The sequence below is a fragment of the Drosophila miranda genome (genome assembly GCF_003369915.1).
Source record: "Drosophila miranda strain MSH22 chromosome Y unlocalized genomic scaffold, D.miranda_PacBio2.1 Contig_Y2_pilon, whole genome shotgun sequence".
In the NCBI taxonomy this organism is placed as follows: domain Eukaryota; kingdom Metazoa; phylum Arthropoda; class Insecta; order Diptera; family Drosophilidae; genus Drosophila; species Drosophila miranda.
In genome coordinates, this window is record NW_022881614.1 from 12,457,061 (window position 1) to 12,475,936 (window position 18,876).

Consider the following 18,876-nt stretch of genomic DNA (forward strand, 5'->3'; position numbering starts at 1 on the left):
TATATATATTATCTTAGTTTAGGAGTTTCCCTTTTTTTTTGTAATATTGGTGTTGCTCGGTGCAGATGCCACAAGAAGGGGGTAGTCGACAGCATCATACGCGATCACGCGTAAACAAAACAGTGGACCAGATAGGAGAAGTGTCAGGGGCGATGTTTGGTCTAGATCGGGAGGAACTTGGAGCTGTGGGTGGGTTGCCAAGAACAACGGTACAGGCCAGGTCAGAAGAATGGCCAATGTCCGATCCTACACCCACGCTTGCTTCCGAACTGGCATCAGCAGTCAACGTATCGTTGGCTCAGGCTCATGCGACACACAGGGCAGCGAACACTGACTCGATTAGTCGGGTGTTGCAGGAGGAGTTGCGTAAGGGGTTTATCGAGATGATGCACCAACTCAACGAGGTACTCCAGCCGGTTAGACAGCTGCAGCAGCAGAAGGAACCGCAGCGGGAGGAGGTTCACCACGAGCAGGAGTATCGAGGAGCAATCCCGAAAAGGAAGCCGTCTAGCACGACTGATGCGCCGATTCCGCCACCAAAACCATCATGGCGGTGGTGTTTGGCAGGAACTAAGGGGCGACTTAATTGCTCGTTTCCGAGGCACGGCGTCCGAGTTCGACCGCATGAGAGAACTGCGAGAAAGAATGCAGCGGTCAAACGAGAGTGTGGAAGACTTTTTCCATGTCATGAGAAAGCTCGCGTCGAGGTTGGAGATGCCACCATCTGAAAAGGAGATGGTAAAAATCGTCAAAAAGGCACTCACAGATGAGATAGCGAGTTTCGTCTACGGCTTACGGGTTTATTCCTTAGACCAACTGCGGGATGAGTGCGTGGAAATAGAGGCACATCTGAAGAGGAAAGCTCGATCTTCGTGGCGAGGAGCACCCAAAGCCACAAACTATGGTCGCGGGCCGAAGGCGAACGTCAGCGAGGTCGCGCAGGATCGGTCGATTGGCGATGAAGAGGCAGAGGTCATTGAGGAAGCGCAAGTGACACAGCGTGTTCCACAGAAGTTGATTTGCTGGAACTGCGGGCAGACCGATCATGGCTTTAGGGACTGTATGGCATCGGAGAGGCCAATTTTCTGCTACCGGTGTGGAAAGCCCGATGCATATTGTCCAACCTGTCCGAATTGCGCGGGAAACGTGAAGAGGGGTGCGATCCAAGCAGGCGAATCACGCTCACAGAAGGGGCCTGCGCAGAGGAAGTAGAAGAAAATAAAAATGAATTAGATAGACGTAAATTGCATGCTAGGTTAAGGAACTTATCATATGAAGAGCGCTTAAGAAATTATTTAGAAACCAGAAATATAATATTTTCTGAACTACGAGTGGATGGTATGCGAGCACTGTCGGTGCGGGTAAGAAAGGCGAGATCCCGTTTTAAGCAAAGGCGAGGTATGAGGAGGCAGGTGATTGCTTCAGTAAAGCGTTGGTGCAAGAAAGACCCGAGAGTTTTCGCAGAAATCTCGATAATGGGCGAGTCCGTGCGAGGCCTGTTGGATTCAGGCGCTACACACAGCATGCTAGGGTGTAATGGTCAGGAATTCCTGGAGAAGCTGGGCGTGGAGGCTCGTCGATATTCTTCTATAGTGAAGGTAGCGAATGGGGAAGATCGCGCAATCGTTGGCCGAGTAGAATTACCGGTGAAATACAAGGGAGAGGTAAAAAGATTAACGTTGTTCGTATGCCCTTTCTTGGAACAGGAAATTTACTTGGGGGTAGACTTTTGGCGGGTATTCTCATTGGCTCCTGAGGTGATGGGAGAAGGTCCAGTAGGGGCATCTCACAGATTAGTGGAAGAAGTGCTGGCTGATCAAGTCGCTCACTATGTGGGAGGCCCGGAGAAGGAGATAGTGCTGGAAGAATGGGAGTTGTCAGAAGAGCAAAGGGCAGCCTTGGATCAGGTGAAGGCAGAGTTTCTGACTTTCGAAGCCGTAGGCCTGGGGAGGACGTCGAGAGAGACTCACAAAATTCAGTTGGTGGAGAAGGCCGAGCCTGTGAAGGATCGACATTACCCGCTGTCGCCAGCGATGCAGGAAGTGGTGTGTGGTGAGGTGGACAAAATGTTGGCTTTGGGAGTCATCGAGTACAGTGATAGTCCGTGGAGCAACCGTACCACCGTGGTGCGAAGGCCGGGCAAAAATCGTTTCTGCCTCGATGCCCGAAAGCTCAACAAAGTAACCATCAAGGACGCTTACCCACTTCCTAGCATCGAGGGGATCTTGTCGCGTCTCGATCAGACGATATATATCTCCAGCGTCGACTTAAAATTCGCTTTTTGGCAAATCGAGCTGGACGAGCAGAGTCGACCATATACGGCGTTCACGGTGCCGGGACGGCCTCTGTACCAGTTCCGTATGATGCCCTTTGGCCTCTGCAACGCCGCACAACGCCTATGTAGACTGGTCGATAAGGTGATTCCGGTTGAGATGCGTTCAAACGTCTATGCGTATCTCGACGACTTGCTGATTATAGCTGAGGACTTCCAAACGCACGTGAAGATTCAGCCACAGGTTGCCGAGCGTCTACGAGAAGCAAATTTAACGATAGGGCTGAGCAAATCTAATTTTTGCTATAAAAACATTAAATACCTGGGATTTATAGTGGGAGGAGGAGCGCTGAAGATGGATCCGGATCCATTTTGCGCATTTTGCAGCCGCGATCTGTTCGAGAATTGCGTAGTTTCCTGGGAACTGCGGGCTGGTACCGGCGCTTTATGAAAAACTATGCTGAGATGGCCGGTCCGCTCACAGACGCCCTGAAAAAGTCGGGAAATGGAAAGTTTAAATTGACGGAGGAGGCAAAACGAGCCATGGGGGAGCTAAAAGCTGCACTCACCTCGGCACCAGTCCTGGTACACGCGGATTTCAAGCGGCACTTCTACATACAGTGCGACGCCTCACATTATGGAGTAGGAGCCGTACTCTTCCAAAGGGATGACGAGCAGAACGAGAGGCCCATAGCGTTTTTCTCTGCCAAACTGAATTGCCACCAAAAAAACTACTCGGTGACAGAGAAAGAGTGTCTGGCAGCCCTCATGGCGATCCTTAAGTTCCGCCCGTACGTAGAGCTTATGCCGTTTACAGTCATAACTGACCACGCCAGTCTCAAATGGCTCATGACCATGAAGAACCTGGATGGTCGCTTAGCTCGTTGGTCCCTTCAACTGCAGGCCTTCGATTTCGGCATAGAACACCGGAAAGGAGCGGACAATGTAGTGGCAGATACATTTTCACGCAGTATTGAAGAGCTGGAAGTGGATCCGAGTAGTATCCTGGGTTTTGAAACGGTGGAGTTTGAATCTGGAGAATATCAGGAGTTAAGGAAGGAAATAACAGAGAACCAAGACCGCTTACCTGATCTCCAGATTGTTGACGGCATGATATTCAAGCGCATGCGCTTTGAACGATTGGATGATCAACTGGAGGGCGCCGTCTGGAAATTGTGGGTTCCGAGTTCGCTGACGGCCGCGTTGATAGACAAAGCACACTCGGAAGAGAAGACAGCGCACGGAGGAATCGCGAAAACCTTGCACTTATTGCGTAGGCAGTTTTACTGGCCGAACATGGCGATAGAGGTGCGGGATTATATCCGACGGTGCACCGTGTGCAAGGAGTCGAAAGCGCCGAATTATCGGATGCAGGTCGGGATGGGGCAAGAAGTGGTCACTGAGCGCCCGTTCCAAAAACTTTATATTGATTTTTTGCGCAAATATCCGCGGTCAAAGAACGGTCAGGCGTGGATATTTATTGTAGTTGACCAGTTCTCTAAGTTCACATTCCTAAAGACCATGACCAAGGCCACAGCAAAGGAAGTTGTAAGATTCCTCGTTCACGAGGTGTTTTACAAGTTTGGAGTGCCGGAGATGATTCACTCGGACAATGGGGCTCAGTTCGTCTCGAAAACTTTTAAGGAGATGACCGATGCGTTCGGAGTCACTCATATGAGGACGCCAGTGTATTCTCCGCAGAGTAACGCAGCCGAACGCGTGAATCGCACAGAACTCAGCGCGATTCGGGCGTATCTGGAAGACGATCACCGGGACTGGGATGTGCATCTGCCGGAGATAGAACTGGCTATTAGGAACTCGGTTCACGAGGCAACAGGCGTAACACCATTCTTTGCAGTCTTCGGGCAGCAAATGTATTTGCATGGGTCATGCTACAAGCTGGCAAAGCGACTGCGGTCGATCGGCGAGCATGACATATCGCTGCTGGAGGGTCAGGACAAGCGACAACTCATCCAAGAGGGGATTCGCGCTAGTTTACATCAGGCATACGAGCGTAGTAGGGTAAGATACAACCAGCGAGCTCGGGTGTTTTACGCGAGGCCGGGACAAGAGGTATTCCGCCGAAATTTTGTCCTTAGTGACTTTGGAAAAGGCTTTAATGCCAAGTTCGCGCGCAAATTCATCCGATGCCGGGTAGTGAAGCCAGTAGGAGAGAACGCGTATGCTCTGGAGGACCTTAACGGCCGTCCCATAGGAGTGTACCACGCCAAAGACCTGAGAATGTAGTGAGGTGTGGGTGTGGCCTACGTTGGGCGCGGCAGAAGAATGCAGGGCACGCCGGCGTGTGCTCAATAGTGTTCCGGAATCCGGTGGGCATGCCCACGCGTATGTTGTCCCTCCTGGGACTGACGACATACTCGTGGTGGTGTTCCAGTCCCACCTGAACGATAGGTGGCCAGGGCTGAGGGCGACGCGCCATCTAGCGGAAGTCCAGGGAGGCTCGATGGTGTATGGGGACATCGGGGGGAGCTGGAGCCGTCACTGGGGATATAAGGAAGAGAATAGGATTAGTTATATGTATTAGTAAGGGAAAAGGGGATAAATAGGAGTGAAAATATTAGAAAACGTGGATTGGATTATAGAAATCGTGGAGCGTGGACTGAGTAACGTCGAAATTGGAAATTTTGTGCTTAAAACAGAAAGTTTGAAGTGAGTACAGAAAAGGCGGGCGATAAAATAGGTTGTAATGCAGAAAATTTTACAAACAGCCGGCAAGGAATATAGCCACCAGAACCGGGCCAGAAGGTTTCCTGGAGAGGGACACTGGAGTTCGAGAAAGTCGACTGCAGAGAAGAAGACTGCCCAACGGAACCTGAGTGAGTTCGTTCCAGTTGCGCGTGTGTGAGCCAAGTAGCGCGGGACGTGTGAAGGGGGAGGGTGAAAGAGAACGATTTAGCTGCCAGGGCGATTCTAGCCACACCGCACGATCGTTGCATCGCCTTCCAGTGCGTGCCACACGTTTGGTCTCATTCACCAGGTAACAACCCCGAAACCCTATTCACACACACACACACGCGCACACGTATACTCGGACCTATATAAATTTAGGGCTGACCGGCCACGGCCAGCGATCGCCCACGTCGTTTGAATTTAAAGAAAAAAAACATAATCCGCACTCCAAACACCGTTCCACATTAAATGTTATTTTGTTCCGTGTGTTGTCCTTTATTTAGTAATCCTAATACTAATTAGCTTAAACCGTTTAACGTACATTGAAAAAAAATATGTAAAAACACCAACACCTTTCACGAACCTAAATCTGCGATCAGCTGTTCAGTGCCAGAAGATTAACCCTTAGTGGGTGACGCGGGGGTCCCATCAGTCCACCGTATTTGGTCGAGCGATTTGTGGAAAAATATTGTTTATTGTTTATGTCCCGGGGACCCTTAACAAGAGCTCTTGGTAGGTTAAGTCTCCGTAGGGGCCCGAGTTAAATTAACTCCCGTAAAACTGGATCCAGTCAACTACACATATTCCATTACGTATGGGTGAGGGTATCCCTGTTGGTTGAACGAAATTTCAGCAGTTATTTCCTTGTTTGCCTTTGTGTTGAACGTTTTGGTGTTTCTTAGTGGTTAGTGATAATTTTGAGTATAGCTATTTATTAATGAGAAAGATAAAATTGTCAATTTACGATTATTAAAGCTTGGATATATATTGAAGCATGATGCATTAAATTTAAAATAGAGGGAGGACGCGTGGCGTAAGCCATGGATTAGGCCAGCCGTTACCGTTCCAGCAGAGGGTGGCCAAAATGAACGTTGTGTTTGGTCACAGGTAGGGCGGGCGCGCGAAGTGATAACACCCAAGCTTCACCCACTTGATAGCCGTCTGTTTATGATTTTCTTTGTTGTTGTTAGGTTGTTGTTAGTTTTGATGTCCCGAGAAGTAGTATGTCTCCTTTTTTGTCTACATTTGGCGGGCAAGGGGAACTACCCAGCCCTGGGGTCGACAGCTAGCCGGCATTGCCCTCTGGGAAACAAGCCAAGTGTAACACTCCTCGGGGGAGAAGGAGGCAGAGTTCGACAACAAGATTGAAGCCGACCGGAGTCGGCGGTTCGATTTTCTGCTAAAACAAACTGCTGAAATATTCACCCATTTCATGACAAACAGCGCCTAGAGTCCCACAGAGCCAAAAGGCAGACCCAAAAAGATCAAGGATAAAGAAAAAGAGAAGGATAAGGATAGAGATAAGGATAAGCAATTGGCTGAGTAAATGCATATAATTTTATATTTCTTTACGCGTACTTATGCCCACAGTCCCTGTAGTCATCGTCATCGCAAAACAGAGCAGGAGGAGGATGAAGAGTTGTTGGCCGAGGATACGGCTACAAAGGAACTATTTCGTTTCGATGCTTCCCCTACCTACATTAAGGGTGGTGAAATGCGCGACTATCAAGTTCGTGGTCTCAACTGGATGATCTCACTGTACGAGAATGGCATCAACGGCATTCTGGCCGATGAAATGGGTTTGGGTAAGACTCTACAGACCATCTCTCTTCTTGGGTATCTCAAACATTTCAAGTGAGTTATCGAAATGTGATACGCTTCAAAAGTACTCAGAGCATTCTGATTATCCTGCAGAAACCAAGCTGGTCGTGATTGTTCCCAAGTCCACGCTACAGAATTGGGTGAATGAGTTCAAGAAATGGTGCCCATCGCTGCAGGCCGATTGCCTGATTGGTGACCAGGACACTCGCAACACTTTCATCCGTGATGTGTTGATGCCGGGCAAGTGGGATGTTTGCGTGACATCCTACGAGATGTGCATACGTGAAAAGTCCGTATTCAAGAAGTTCAATTGGCGTTATCTGGTTATTGACGAGGCGCATCGCATCAAGAACGAGAAATCCAAGCTGTCGGAGATACTCCGGGAGTTCAAAACAGCTAATCGGGCTGCTCATCACCGGTACCCCATTGCAGAACAATCTCCACGAGCTCTGGGACCTGCTGAACTTTTTCTTGCCCGATGTATTTAACTCGGCGGAGGACTTTGATGAATGGTTCAACACAAACACATGCCTGGGAGATGATGCCCTCATCACGAGACTGCATGCCGTGCTTAAACCCTTTTTGCTGCGTCGTCTAAAGTCCGAGGTGGAAAAGCGTCTGAAGCCCAAGAAGGAAATGAAGATATTCGTATAATTAAATACATACAATATAAAATGTACAACTATTTTGTGTTTTTATACCCGATACTCAAAATGAGTATTGGGGTATATTAGATTTGTGGTAAAAGTGGATGTATGTAACGTCCAGAAGGAATCGTTTCCGACCCCATAAAGTATATATATTCTTGATCAGCATCAATAGCCGAGTCGATTGAGCCCTGTCTGTCTGTCCTTCCGTCCCCTTCAGCGCCTAGTGCTCAAAGACTATAAGAGCTAGAGCAACGATGTTTTGGATCCAGACTTCTGTGATATGTCACTGCTACAAAAATATTTCAAAACTTCGCCCCGCCCACTTCCGCCCCCACAAAGGACGAAAATCTGTGGCATCCACAATTTTAAAGATATGAGAAAACCAAAAACGTAGAATTGTAGAGAATGACCATATCTTTAAGACTGCGGAATCTGAATTGGATCGTATTATTATTATAGCCAGCATCAAGAAAATAATTTCATTTTTTCTCGCCCTGTCTCTCTCTAACACACACGAAGCATAGGCGGCTTTGCTTAGAGTAAAACATTAGCGCCTAGATCTCAGAGACTAAAAAAGCTAGAGCAACAAAATGTGGTATCCACACTCCTAATATATCGGACCGAGACGAGTTTGTTTCAAAATTTCGCCACACCCCCTTCCGCCCACGCAATGGACGAAAATCTGGGAATATTCAAAAATCTCAGAGACAATTAACGCTAGAGTAACCAAATTTGGTATCCGCACTCCTGTTAGATCTTACTATAAAACGTGTATCTCAAAATTTCGCCCCACCCCCTTCCGCCCACACAAAGGACGAAAATCTGTTGCATCCACAATATTGATATTACGAAAAAAGTAAAAACGCAGAATCATAGATAATGACCATATCTATCAGATTCCTGAATCTGGATCAGATCGGATCAATTTTATAGCCAATAGGAACAAATCAATTTGCAGTTGTTACGCAGCGCCCGACGTCACGCTCAGACTGATTTTCTGTCTCTCTCGCACGCACTCTTTGTCGTGTCGTTTAATATTAGCGGCGTCTGCCGGAGGAGAGCCATACTGACTTAGTATCGGGTATAACCGTAGAGTTGCGGTGTCCGCAGCAACTCACAACGTTCCCCCTCGTTTTGTTTTGTTTTGTTGTTGTTTCTCCCTTTTGTTGTTGGTTCTTTTTTGCTTTTGCTCTCCATTGTTTATGGTTTTTATACCCGATACTCAAAATGAGTATTGGGGTATATTAGATTTGTGGTAAAAGTGGATGTGTGTAACGTCCAGAAGGAATCGTTTCCGACCCCATAAAGTATATATATTCTTGATCAGCATCAATAGCCGAGTCGATTGAGCCATGTCTGTCTGTCCGTCTGTCCGTCCCCTTCATCGCCTAATGCTCAAAGACTATAAGAGCTAGAGCAACGATGTTTTGGATCCAGACTTCTGTGATATGTCACTGCTACAAAAATATTTCAAAACTTCGCCCCGCCCACTTCCGCCCCCACAAAGGACGAAAATTGTGGCATCCACAATTTTAAAGATATGAGAAAACCGAAAACGCAGAATCGTAGAGAATGACTATATCTTTTAGACTGCAGAATCTGAATTCGATCGTACTATTATTATAGCCAGCATCAAGAAAACAATTTCATTTTTTCTCGCCCTGTCTCTCTCTAACACACACGTAGTATAGCCGGCTTTGCTTAGAGTAAAACATTAGCGCCTAGATCTCAGAGACTATAAAAGCTAGAGCAACCAAATTTTGTATCCTCACTCCTTATATATCGGACCGAGACGAGTTTGTTTCAAAATTTCGCCACACCCCCTTCCGCCCCGCAATGGACGAAAATCTGGGAATATTCAAAAATCTCAGAGACAATTAACGCTAGAGTAACCAAATTTGGTATCCGCACTCCTGTTAAATCTTACTATAAAACGTGTATCTCAAAATTTCGCCCCACCCCCTTCCGCCCACACAAAGGACGAAAATCTGTTGCATCCACAATATTGATATTACGAAAAAAGTAAAAACGCAGAATCATAGATAATGACCATATCTATCAGATTCCTGAATCTGGATCAGATCGGATCATTTTTATAGCCAATAGGAACAAATCAATTTGCAGTTGTTACGCAGCGCCCGACGTCACGCTCAGACTGATTTTCTGTCTCTCTCGCACGCCCTCTTTGTCGTGTCGTTTAATATTAGCGGCGCCTGCCGGAGGAGAGCCATACTGACCAAGTATCGGGTATAAATGTAGAGTTGCGGTGTCCGCAGCAACTCACAACGTTCCCTCTCGTTTTGTTTTGTTTTGTTGTTGTTTCTCCCTTTTGTTGTTGGTTCTTTTTTGCTTTTGCTCTCCATTGTTTATGGTTTTTATACCCGATACTCAAAATGAGTATTGGGGTATATTAGATTTGTGGTAAAAGTGGATGTGTGTAACGTCCAGAAGGAATCGTTTCCGACCCCATAAAGTATATATATTCTTGATCAGCATCAATAGCCGAGTCGATTGAGCCATGTCTGTCTGTCCGTCTGTCCGTCCCCTTCATCGCCTAATGCTCAAAGACTATAAGAGCTAGAGCAACGATGTTTTGGATCCAGACTTCTGTGATATGTCACTGCTACAAAAATATTTCAAAACTTCGCCCCGCCCACTTCCGCCCCCACAAAGGACGAAAATCTGTGGCATTCACAATTTTAAAGATATGAGAAAACCAAAAACGTTGAATTGTAGAGAATGACCATATCTTTAAGACTGCGGAATCTGAATTGGATCGTATTATTATTATAGCCAGCATCAAGAAAACTATTTCATTTTTTCTCACCCTGTCTCTCTCTAACACACACGTAGCACAGCCGGCTTTGCTTACAGTAAAACATTAGCGCCTAGATCTCAGAGACTATAAAAGCTAGAGCAACCAAATTTGGTATCCACACTCCTTATATATCGGACCGAGACGAGTTTGTTTCAAAATTTCGCCACACCCCCTTCCGCCCCCGCAAAGGATGAAAATCTGGGGATATTCACAAATCTCAGAGACTATTAAGGCTAGAGTAACCAAATTTGGTATCCGCACTCCTGTTAGATCTCACTTTAAAACGTATATCTTAAAATTTCGCCCCACCCCCTTCCGCCCCCACAAAAGACGAAAATCTGTTGCATCCACAATATTGAAGATACGAAAAAACTAAAAACGCAGAATCATAGATAATGACCATATCTATCAGATTCCTGAATCTGGATCAGATCGGATCATTTTTATAGCCAATAGGAACAAATCAATTTGCAGTTGTTACGCAGCGCCCGACGTCACGCTCAGACTGATTTTCTGTCTCTCTCGCCCGCACTCTTTGTCGTGTCGTTCAATATTAGCGGCGCCTGCCGGAGGAGAGCCATATTGACTTAGTATCGGGTATAACTGTAGAGTTGCGGTGTCCGCTGCAACTCACAACGTTCCCCCTCGTTTATTTTCATTTATGTATATGTATGTACATATATCTAACAGATTTAATTTTAGGCGGGGAACATGGATGTGACTTAATTACTTAAAAGTCTTGAAATTAAGTCATATCAAGTCGACTCAAAGGTCAGATTAATTTTTGACCCCATTTAATATATAATGGCCTCCTCGTGGTGTTCCCTGGGTACCGATCTTCAATCGGGAGCCAATTTGAGCGGCGACTTTAAGTACATATGTATGTACACTACTGGCCAAAAAAATAAGTACATCGGTGTCGTGCTAGTTTGTTATGGAATAGCTCGAATGTTTGTAAGTGTATGGATGCCAATTGTTTATATTTGGAAAGTTTAAAGTCTAGCCAAATATTTAAATCAAAAATTAAAGTGGGGAACCATCTTAATAAAATTATATTCATACATTTTTGCAGAATGGGCATTTTTGGTCTGGCCAAAATAATAAGTACACTGGTGTTATTTATATATTTGAAAGGATTGGATAAGGATTTGGTCAAAGGATTGTTGGTTTTTATTGAGTTCCTTCATATTTAAGTACATGAGAGTTAACAAAAATTCTTTAGATAGGCCGTACTCCTGAAGAAAGGAAGTTTTCCATAAGTCTTCAAAAAGAAAGGAAAATTCTCCGGGAAATTGCGAAAAGTCTAGGACGATCGGTATTCTTGGTTCAGAATACTTTAAAATCTAAAGTGCTTATTGAAAATCGAGGATGGAAGAAGAAATCTTTACAAACAACGGATACCCGCATCATCAGTCTTACAAAAAAGGATCAGTTCATGTCTTCCAAGGTCAAATACGCTCAAATTGGGAAAGAAAAGTCAGGTCTGATGGTTCGTCGGAGACTTCAATATATAGACCTAACAGGACGTATAGTCCGAAAAGTTCCCTTACTCCGAGTAAAAATTTTGAAGATGAGGCAAAAACTCGTTGAAAATCATTTGGCATGGTCTGGGTCAGATGGGTCTTAAAAGTGGAATAATATATTATTGAGAGACGAAACAAAAATAAATCTTTTTGATAATGACTCCAGAAGATGTATACAAGGACCCAAAGGCAAAGAATTCGACTTCCGGTGCACAAAGAAAACGGTTAAGAACGGAGGCTGATGTATAGGTATCTGAGGCTATTTTTCTTGGCATGGCGTTGAGCCGGTACATCGCATAACTGATCATGTGATCCAATTCGGGTATAAAAACATATTGACAGACATTATACAACCTAATGCAGTGGAAAACATGCCCTTGAGATGGGTCTTTCTACCAGAAAATGACCCAAAGCACACCTCAAAGGTGGAGAAGGTTTAGTTTACGGAAAAAAATGTAAACGTTATGGCTTGGCTAAGTCAGTCTCCTGACTTAAACCCATTTGAAAACCTTTGGGGTGACTTAAAACGTCGAATTGGTAAAAATGCTTTTCGAAAAGAAAAAGAATTGTGGAGAATTTGTGCAAAAAACGTGGTGTGAGATTTCAGTGGAGACTTGCCGCAAACTTATTGCTAGTATGCCAAGAAGAATGGTCGAAATCATCCAAAATAAGTGTGGCTAAATAGGATACTATTAAAAGATTATAAATTATAAGAAAAAAGTGTAAAAATTTTGATACGCTTTTAGTTTTTCGCTTTGGAGAATTGCTGTACTTATTATTTTGGCCAGCCCTTATTTATGATTTTAAGGTTTAATCGATCATAAAATATATATTTGAAATGAAAAATGCTTATGATAAACATTTTTATAGTCTATTGTAGGTTAGAAAACTAAAAGTAAATTTGATTTTTTAATTATGTTTATTAGAAAAGTTGTATAGGACGTGAAAGAAAGCTCATAAGCGTGTACTTATTATTTTGGCCAGTAGTGTATGTATTTACGTATATATATGTAGTTACATATATGAACATTCTTAAGGCATATCCTCTATTTATAGAAAGAAATATATATATTTATGCAAATTTATTTAAGGATATATATATTTTTTCTTATATTGTATATTTAGATACAACATTGTTTTAGTTATAATAAACAAAAAAGTCGAGAACCGACGGCGTTTGCATAATTTTTATAATTTATAATAAACCTGTTTAAAATAAGGAAATAAATGTGTAATTTTATTATTGTAATATTTTATATTTTGTGGAATAAATCAAACAAATAACAGCTTTTATTTCATTTCCCGCGCCCTAGTGTACCATACCCCCACCCCCTGCCCATTCTTCATTTATTTTGTGGCGGTAGGTCAGTCCATCAAAAGACCCAAAACAAGAACCAAACTCAAATTTCAGTTCTAGCGGCCAGCAATACTAAACACGCAAAGTACGTGAGAATGCATGTGCACCCATACACTAAAACATGCTGGTGGCAAAACAGAACCAGACCTGAGAGAGTTCAAAAAAATCTGAAAAAGCATACAATCACATATTTTTGTCGAAACACACGCAATAGTGTACTAACACCATGCAAAGATGTTCTCTCTGCGCTCTCTCTCTCATGATGACGTCACTCTGGGGTACTGAACGCGCTAGCCAGTGTGTGACGCTTTCGTTGTATGAACTGGCACATCTATATACTGTATGGTTAGTGGTAAAACACAACAAGGCAAAACTTCCCATCTCTAAGAAAATATAATGATATTTACAAATTCTTTGAAAAAGAAAACATCAGCGCGTACCAAACACTAATTGACTTCATCGACGAAATTGATGTAAAGCTATAAACAGTACTCCAACATCTTCTATTCTTTGACTTGGCAATTTCCACCTTCAAAAGGCGGGCGGCCAAATAATCCCACGCTACTCACGGGTAGCTTGGTAACTTAAACCATAAAAATAAAAAAAAAAAGTGTTTTATGTAGTGCATCGAGTTAAACAATGTTGAATTTGAATTGCGTTGTTTGCGCCGAACTCTTCGCACAATCTGATGAGGTGTACGTCACCATCTGTGGCCACTTGTTCCATCACAACTGCCTCAACCAATGGCTGGATCGGTAAAGCCGTCGGGACTTGTGCGTTGTTAATGCAACTTAAAAGGTTCCTTTTGCAGCTCCAAGACATGCCCCCAGTGCCGCAACAAATTCACCACCCGGCACATTTGGCGCGTCTACTTCAAACTGGCTAATCTGGACGTTAGTCGGATCGATGTTGGCTCACTGCAGGAGCAGCTTGACAACGCAAATCTAGCCGTGAAAAATCTAGGAGGAGTTCAACAAGGTGGAGCAGCAACTAAAGGAGCTGAAGGATACGCAAAAGAAGTGCCTGTGAGTAACATTTTGCAAGTGACAAAGGAAAGACCACAATCTTGTAGTCTTGCCCTCGTTTTACAGCAAGACCATCGCTGGTCTCGAACAGAAGGTGCAGAAGAAGGAGTTCCTGGTTAGCAGCTACGTGGAACAGATTAGCCTCCTTAAGAGCGAAGCCCAATTGCTGGATGTATTGCGCAGGGAGAACAAGTCTCTTAAACTCCAAGTCCAATCAAAGGAAGGTGTTTCGGCCATTCTGGCTGCTAGTTCTGTGGATGCTGAGCTTCTGCTCAAGAATGAGGCCAATCATTATGTCCTGGCAAGCTGGGTTTCCACACTAAAGCGGGAGCTGCGGCAGTGCGAGAACAAGAAGACGGAGCTTCGAAACGTAATTAAGCTGGTGCAGAATGATTTGCGCAAGGAAATCGACCTTAAGCGGTGAGCATGTTTGCCTGAGGGAGTTGGTTGATCTAATCTGGCTTCTCTGTGTTGCAGTACGATGGAAGAGCGGATTTCGCATCTGGAGAGCGATCTCTACCAGAACCAGGAGAAGGTAGCTAAGTTCTCTATAGTTGCCCTCGATTCACGCAAATCTCTTTCAGCTTCTTGCTTTGGAACGGGATCAACCGACCAATGTGGATTCGCCCAACAGCTCGACCGGTCTGAACAGCAACATTATGGCGCTGAAGCGTGATGAGAAGCGTGTCACCATTTCGCCCACAATTGTAAGTACTCGGATACAAAGACTTGAAAGATCGCTGTCACGCATCGCAACCAATTGCAGAAGGAAAACATCAAGCGCATTGAAGAGTCGAATTCCCCATACCTCAACATCAAGTCCAGCAGCGTGGGGCTGAGTCACCTTCTGAATACCAAGTGCAGCACTGGACTCAGCAGCATATCTCCTATAATGAGTGGTGCCTCCGGTGTGAGTATGGCCAGCGGCACCGTACGCAAAACTAGCAGTGATCGTAGTTCAAAGGTAAATTAACGATGGATAGCGGATGGCCCAGCAAATCGAAAATGATAATAATAATCCTATGCGTCTCTTGAAGTACACGATATTCAAGAAACCGCGACTGCTGTTGGGCTCAGGCAGTTCTGGGGTGGCGGCAACCATGGGCTCAAACTTTGTGTACAATGGAATGGGCGGTTCCGAAAAGATAGATCCCTTTGCGCAGCGCGACGAGGAGGAGAGTCTAGCTAATGGCGTGCAGGCACCTTTGGCCAGGAATGTCAACCAGCGCCTGAAGGCCGGAACGCTGCGCAATTTTAAGATCGGCAAATAGGCGCCGCGGATAGTATGATTATTAGGGAAATTAACCAAGACTGCCTCAGTTGTGAATAGATTGCGATAGCTATTGAGGATGATATTTTAGGTTAGCAAATGCACGATTTATCAGTAGTAGGAGTGAGTGTGTAGCTCGTGCTGGCATGCAGAATAATGAAGTTATACCTAGGTTATAAAAATACAAAATACATAATCAATTGTCGCTGTTATTAATGAGTGCATGTACTAGGCGGCAATCTTCTTCTCTGCTGTGCCAGTCCATTCCTCACGTAGGACAGTGGACAGTGGACAGTGCAGCCTAGATCCCGCAGAGCGGCCTTAATGTCCTGCGCCACGCTTGGGTGCTCTGTCATTGCCGTGTTGAGTAGATCCTCGACACCAAACGAGATCCAAGTCTCACATTGGCTGCGCGAACGCGATACCATGTTTCGTATGGCCCAGGCCCCGTTCCGCTGGACAATCTTGTTGCTGGAATGAGTACGCATAGCCTCTACAAGTACCTCGGCGATTCCTGTTTCGAAGAAGGCCGTCCTGTGCTCCTTGACGCGCAACGTCAGCGTTGTAATGCAGGCCAAGGCAGCGGCTACAATATTCTCGTTTGACTGGTATGTTTGACTTCAAGGCTTCGCGGTTCAAACGCACCTCTTCTAGGTTATTGCTCATGATCTCAAAGATAGTCTTCAGGCCGCCCGCCTCATCGATAGCAGTGCACAGTTCCTGGCGAACTGCCAGTGTGCCAATGGTGAGCAGTAAGTCACCCAGCACATCCACTTCCTGGTATGCCGGCAGCTGCTCCACAAGTGGCAGGAGAAACTCGTTGGCTATTTGCCGGGCGTGCTCGTGGGCGCAGCCAAACTCCATGCGTATGTCGTCGTCTAGAACAAGGAAGCGGAACACGGCAGTCAGCTCGCTCATCAGGCGAGAATTGTCCTTGGTCAGCAGCGGCTTCAGCAGCTTCAGAGCAGGTGTGTTCATTATGTTCTGCCGGTTAACTTCATGCATGATGCAGGCTTTCTGCAACCACTGCAACGTCAGGATGGTGATCTCGTCGATTCTCCTGCTTGAGTGCCAGCAGCTTCAGGACCACAGCCATTGCCTCCGCATCGAACAAGTCCGGTTGCTTGTTTGTCAACCTGTTGACGGCCTGCAGGCATTTTTTCAGCACAGCATCATGTTGGTCTCTCTCTGGCTCCGTCTCTGCCGCGGCCAGGGTCTGTTCTAGCAAAGTGATCAATGCATCGTGAGCTCCATTCTTTCCCGCAAGTACCCGGTGCGCCAGCGACTTCTGGCACTCCTCGTCCAAGATGGCCAGTTGATCCAGCAGCTGGGGAGTGTCCGCCTCCTTCTGGCCTATATGCGTTTTAATTTTGTCCACCATCTCGTTGATTAAGGGTTTGCCGGATTGCGAATTGACAGCCAAATCTTGAATAATGTTGGCCAGATTTATTCCCTGAAAATAGTTTTTTCGGGTCACGCAGTCTCTAGTAATATCCCATCCTACGCACCTGTGCCTCAAACTGTTTGATTGTTTCCTGCTTTGCCTCGGCCGGGCTCATGGAGAACTCCAGCACATTCTCCTGGACCACACCATCGAAAGTGTCTTGGGAAATTATCTTGGCCATGACAGCTTTGTGTACTTTCTTTACCTTTTTTGTCTCACAAAGTTTGGCTGAGTCAACAGCTGCAAAAGCAGGTAACTTCAATTTTGACTAGTGCGATAAAATATACGGTCTGACCCTCAGAAATATACCGTCTCATTTAAAAAATATACCGTAATATACTGACGAATTATCCAAGTTCAACCAATATTCCTCGATTTGACAAGGACGCGCTCTGGACTTGACAAGGACGTCGACTCATTGTCGCTCCACGGTCAGATAGGCGTGAGGATGCGCAAAACGGGGGTTGCTCTTGAGGAATCTGTGGATGGCGCCGTGGTTCCTACGACGGGGCGGCTCGCGGGAGACGAGTGTGTCGTTCGTCGTGAGCCGATGTAGATGGCGACGGTACAGTCGCGGCTGAGCGTGCTGGACGACGAGGGCGGCGTTTTGCATGGTTCGATTTAGATGGCGACGATGCTCGCGAGGCTGAGCGGGCCCGACGACGAAACGTGGGTACGTGGAGTAGCGTGTGGTTGTTTTTGCCGGAGTGTTGGTGAGCCAGGCAGTTCCCGCAATACTGGTCGATTGAGCCATGTCTGTCTGTCCGTCTGTCCGTCCCCTTCATCGCCTAATGCTCAAAGACTATAAGAGCTAGAGCAACGATGTTTTGGATCCAGACTTCTGTGATATGTCACTGCTACAAAAATATTTCAAAACTTCGCCCCGCCCACTTCCGCCCCCACAAAGGACGAAAATCTGTGGCATCCACAATTTTAAAGATATGAGAAAACCAAAAACGTAGAATTGTAGAGAATGACCATATCTTTAAGACTGCGGAATCTGAATTGGATCGTATTATTATTATAGCCAGCATCAAGAAAATAATTTCATTTTTTCTCGCCCTGTCTCTCTCTAACACACACGTAGCATAGGCGGCTTTGCTTAGAGTAAAACATTAGCGCCTAGATCTCAGAGACTACAAAAGCTAGAGCAACAAAATGTGGTATCCACACTCCTAATATATCGGACCGAGACGAGTTTGTTTCAAAATTTCGCCACACCCCCTTCCGCCCACGCAATGGACGAAAATCTGGGAATATTCAAAAATCTTAGAGACTATTAAGGCTAGAGTAACCAAATTTGGTATCCGCACTCCTGTTAGATCTTACTATAAAACGTGTATCTCAAAATTTCGCCCCACCCCCTTCCGCCCACACAAAGGACGAAAACCTGTTGCATCCACAATATTGCACATTCGAGAAAACTAAAAACGCAGAATCATAGATATTGACCATATCTATCAGATTGCTGAATCTAGATCAGATCAGATCATTTTTATAGCCAATAGGAACAAATCAATTTGCAGTGGCTACGCAGCGCCCGACGTCACGCTCAGACTGATTTTCTGTCTCTCTCGCACGCACTCTTTGTCGTGTCGTTTAATATTAGCGGCGTCTGCCGGAGGAGAGCCATACTGACTTAGTATCGGGTATAACCGTAGAGTTGCGGTGTCCGCAGCAACTCACAACATTCCCCCTCGTTTTGTTTTGTTTTGTTGTTGTTTCTCCCTTTTGTTGTTGGTTCTTTTTTGCTTTTGCTCTCCATTGTTTATGGTTTTTATACCCGATACTCAAAATGAGTATTGGGGTATATTAGATTTGTGGTAAAAGTGGATGTGTGTAACGTCCAGAAGGAATCGTTTCCGACCCCATAAAGTATATATATTCTTGATCAGCATCAATAGCCGAGTCGATTGAGACATGTCTGTCTGTCCGTCTGTCCGTCCCCTTCATCGCCTAATGCTCAAAGACTATAAGAGCTAGAGCAACGATGTTTTGGATCCAG

General features: G+C 45.4%; 1 protein-coding gene, 1 long non-coding RNA gene and 2 pseudogenes across 2 annotated transcripts; 2 read left to right on the forward strand and 2 right to left on the reverse strand.

Annotated features, from left to right (window-relative positions):
- Positions 1–2,390: 2,390 nt before the first annotated feature.
- On the reverse strand, positions 2,391–2,879 carry LOC117193347. Its single transcript, XR_004474578.1, has 3 exons — positions 2,842–2,879; positions 2,595–2,761; positions 2,391–2,528 (listed from the first exon to the last, which is right to left on the reverse strand). It is a non-coding gene; the product is annotated as an uncharacterized LOC117193347 (long non-coding RNA).
- A 3,395-nt stretch (positions 2,880–6,274) lies between these two features.
- LOC117193038 lies at positions 6,275–13,354 on the forward strand (annotated as a pseudogene).
- Positions 13,355–13,584: 230 nt separating this feature from the next.
- LOC117192763 (E3 ubiquitin-protein ligase TRAIP-like) lies at positions 13,585–15,627 on the forward strand. The gene is given in 8 exon segments (XM_033397503.1): positions 13,585–13,887; positions 13,944–14,087; positions 14,089–14,157; positions 14,224–14,577; positions 14,635–14,692; positions 14,742–14,864; positions 14,924–15,121; positions 15,195–15,627. Coding segments are annotated over 8 exon segments (1,296 nt in total). The 5' UTR covers positions 13,585–13,771; the 3' UTR covers positions 15,429–15,627.
- LOC117192762 lies at positions 15,485–17,151 on the reverse strand (annotated as a pseudogene).
- Positions 17,152–18,876: the final 1,725 nt, after the last annotated feature.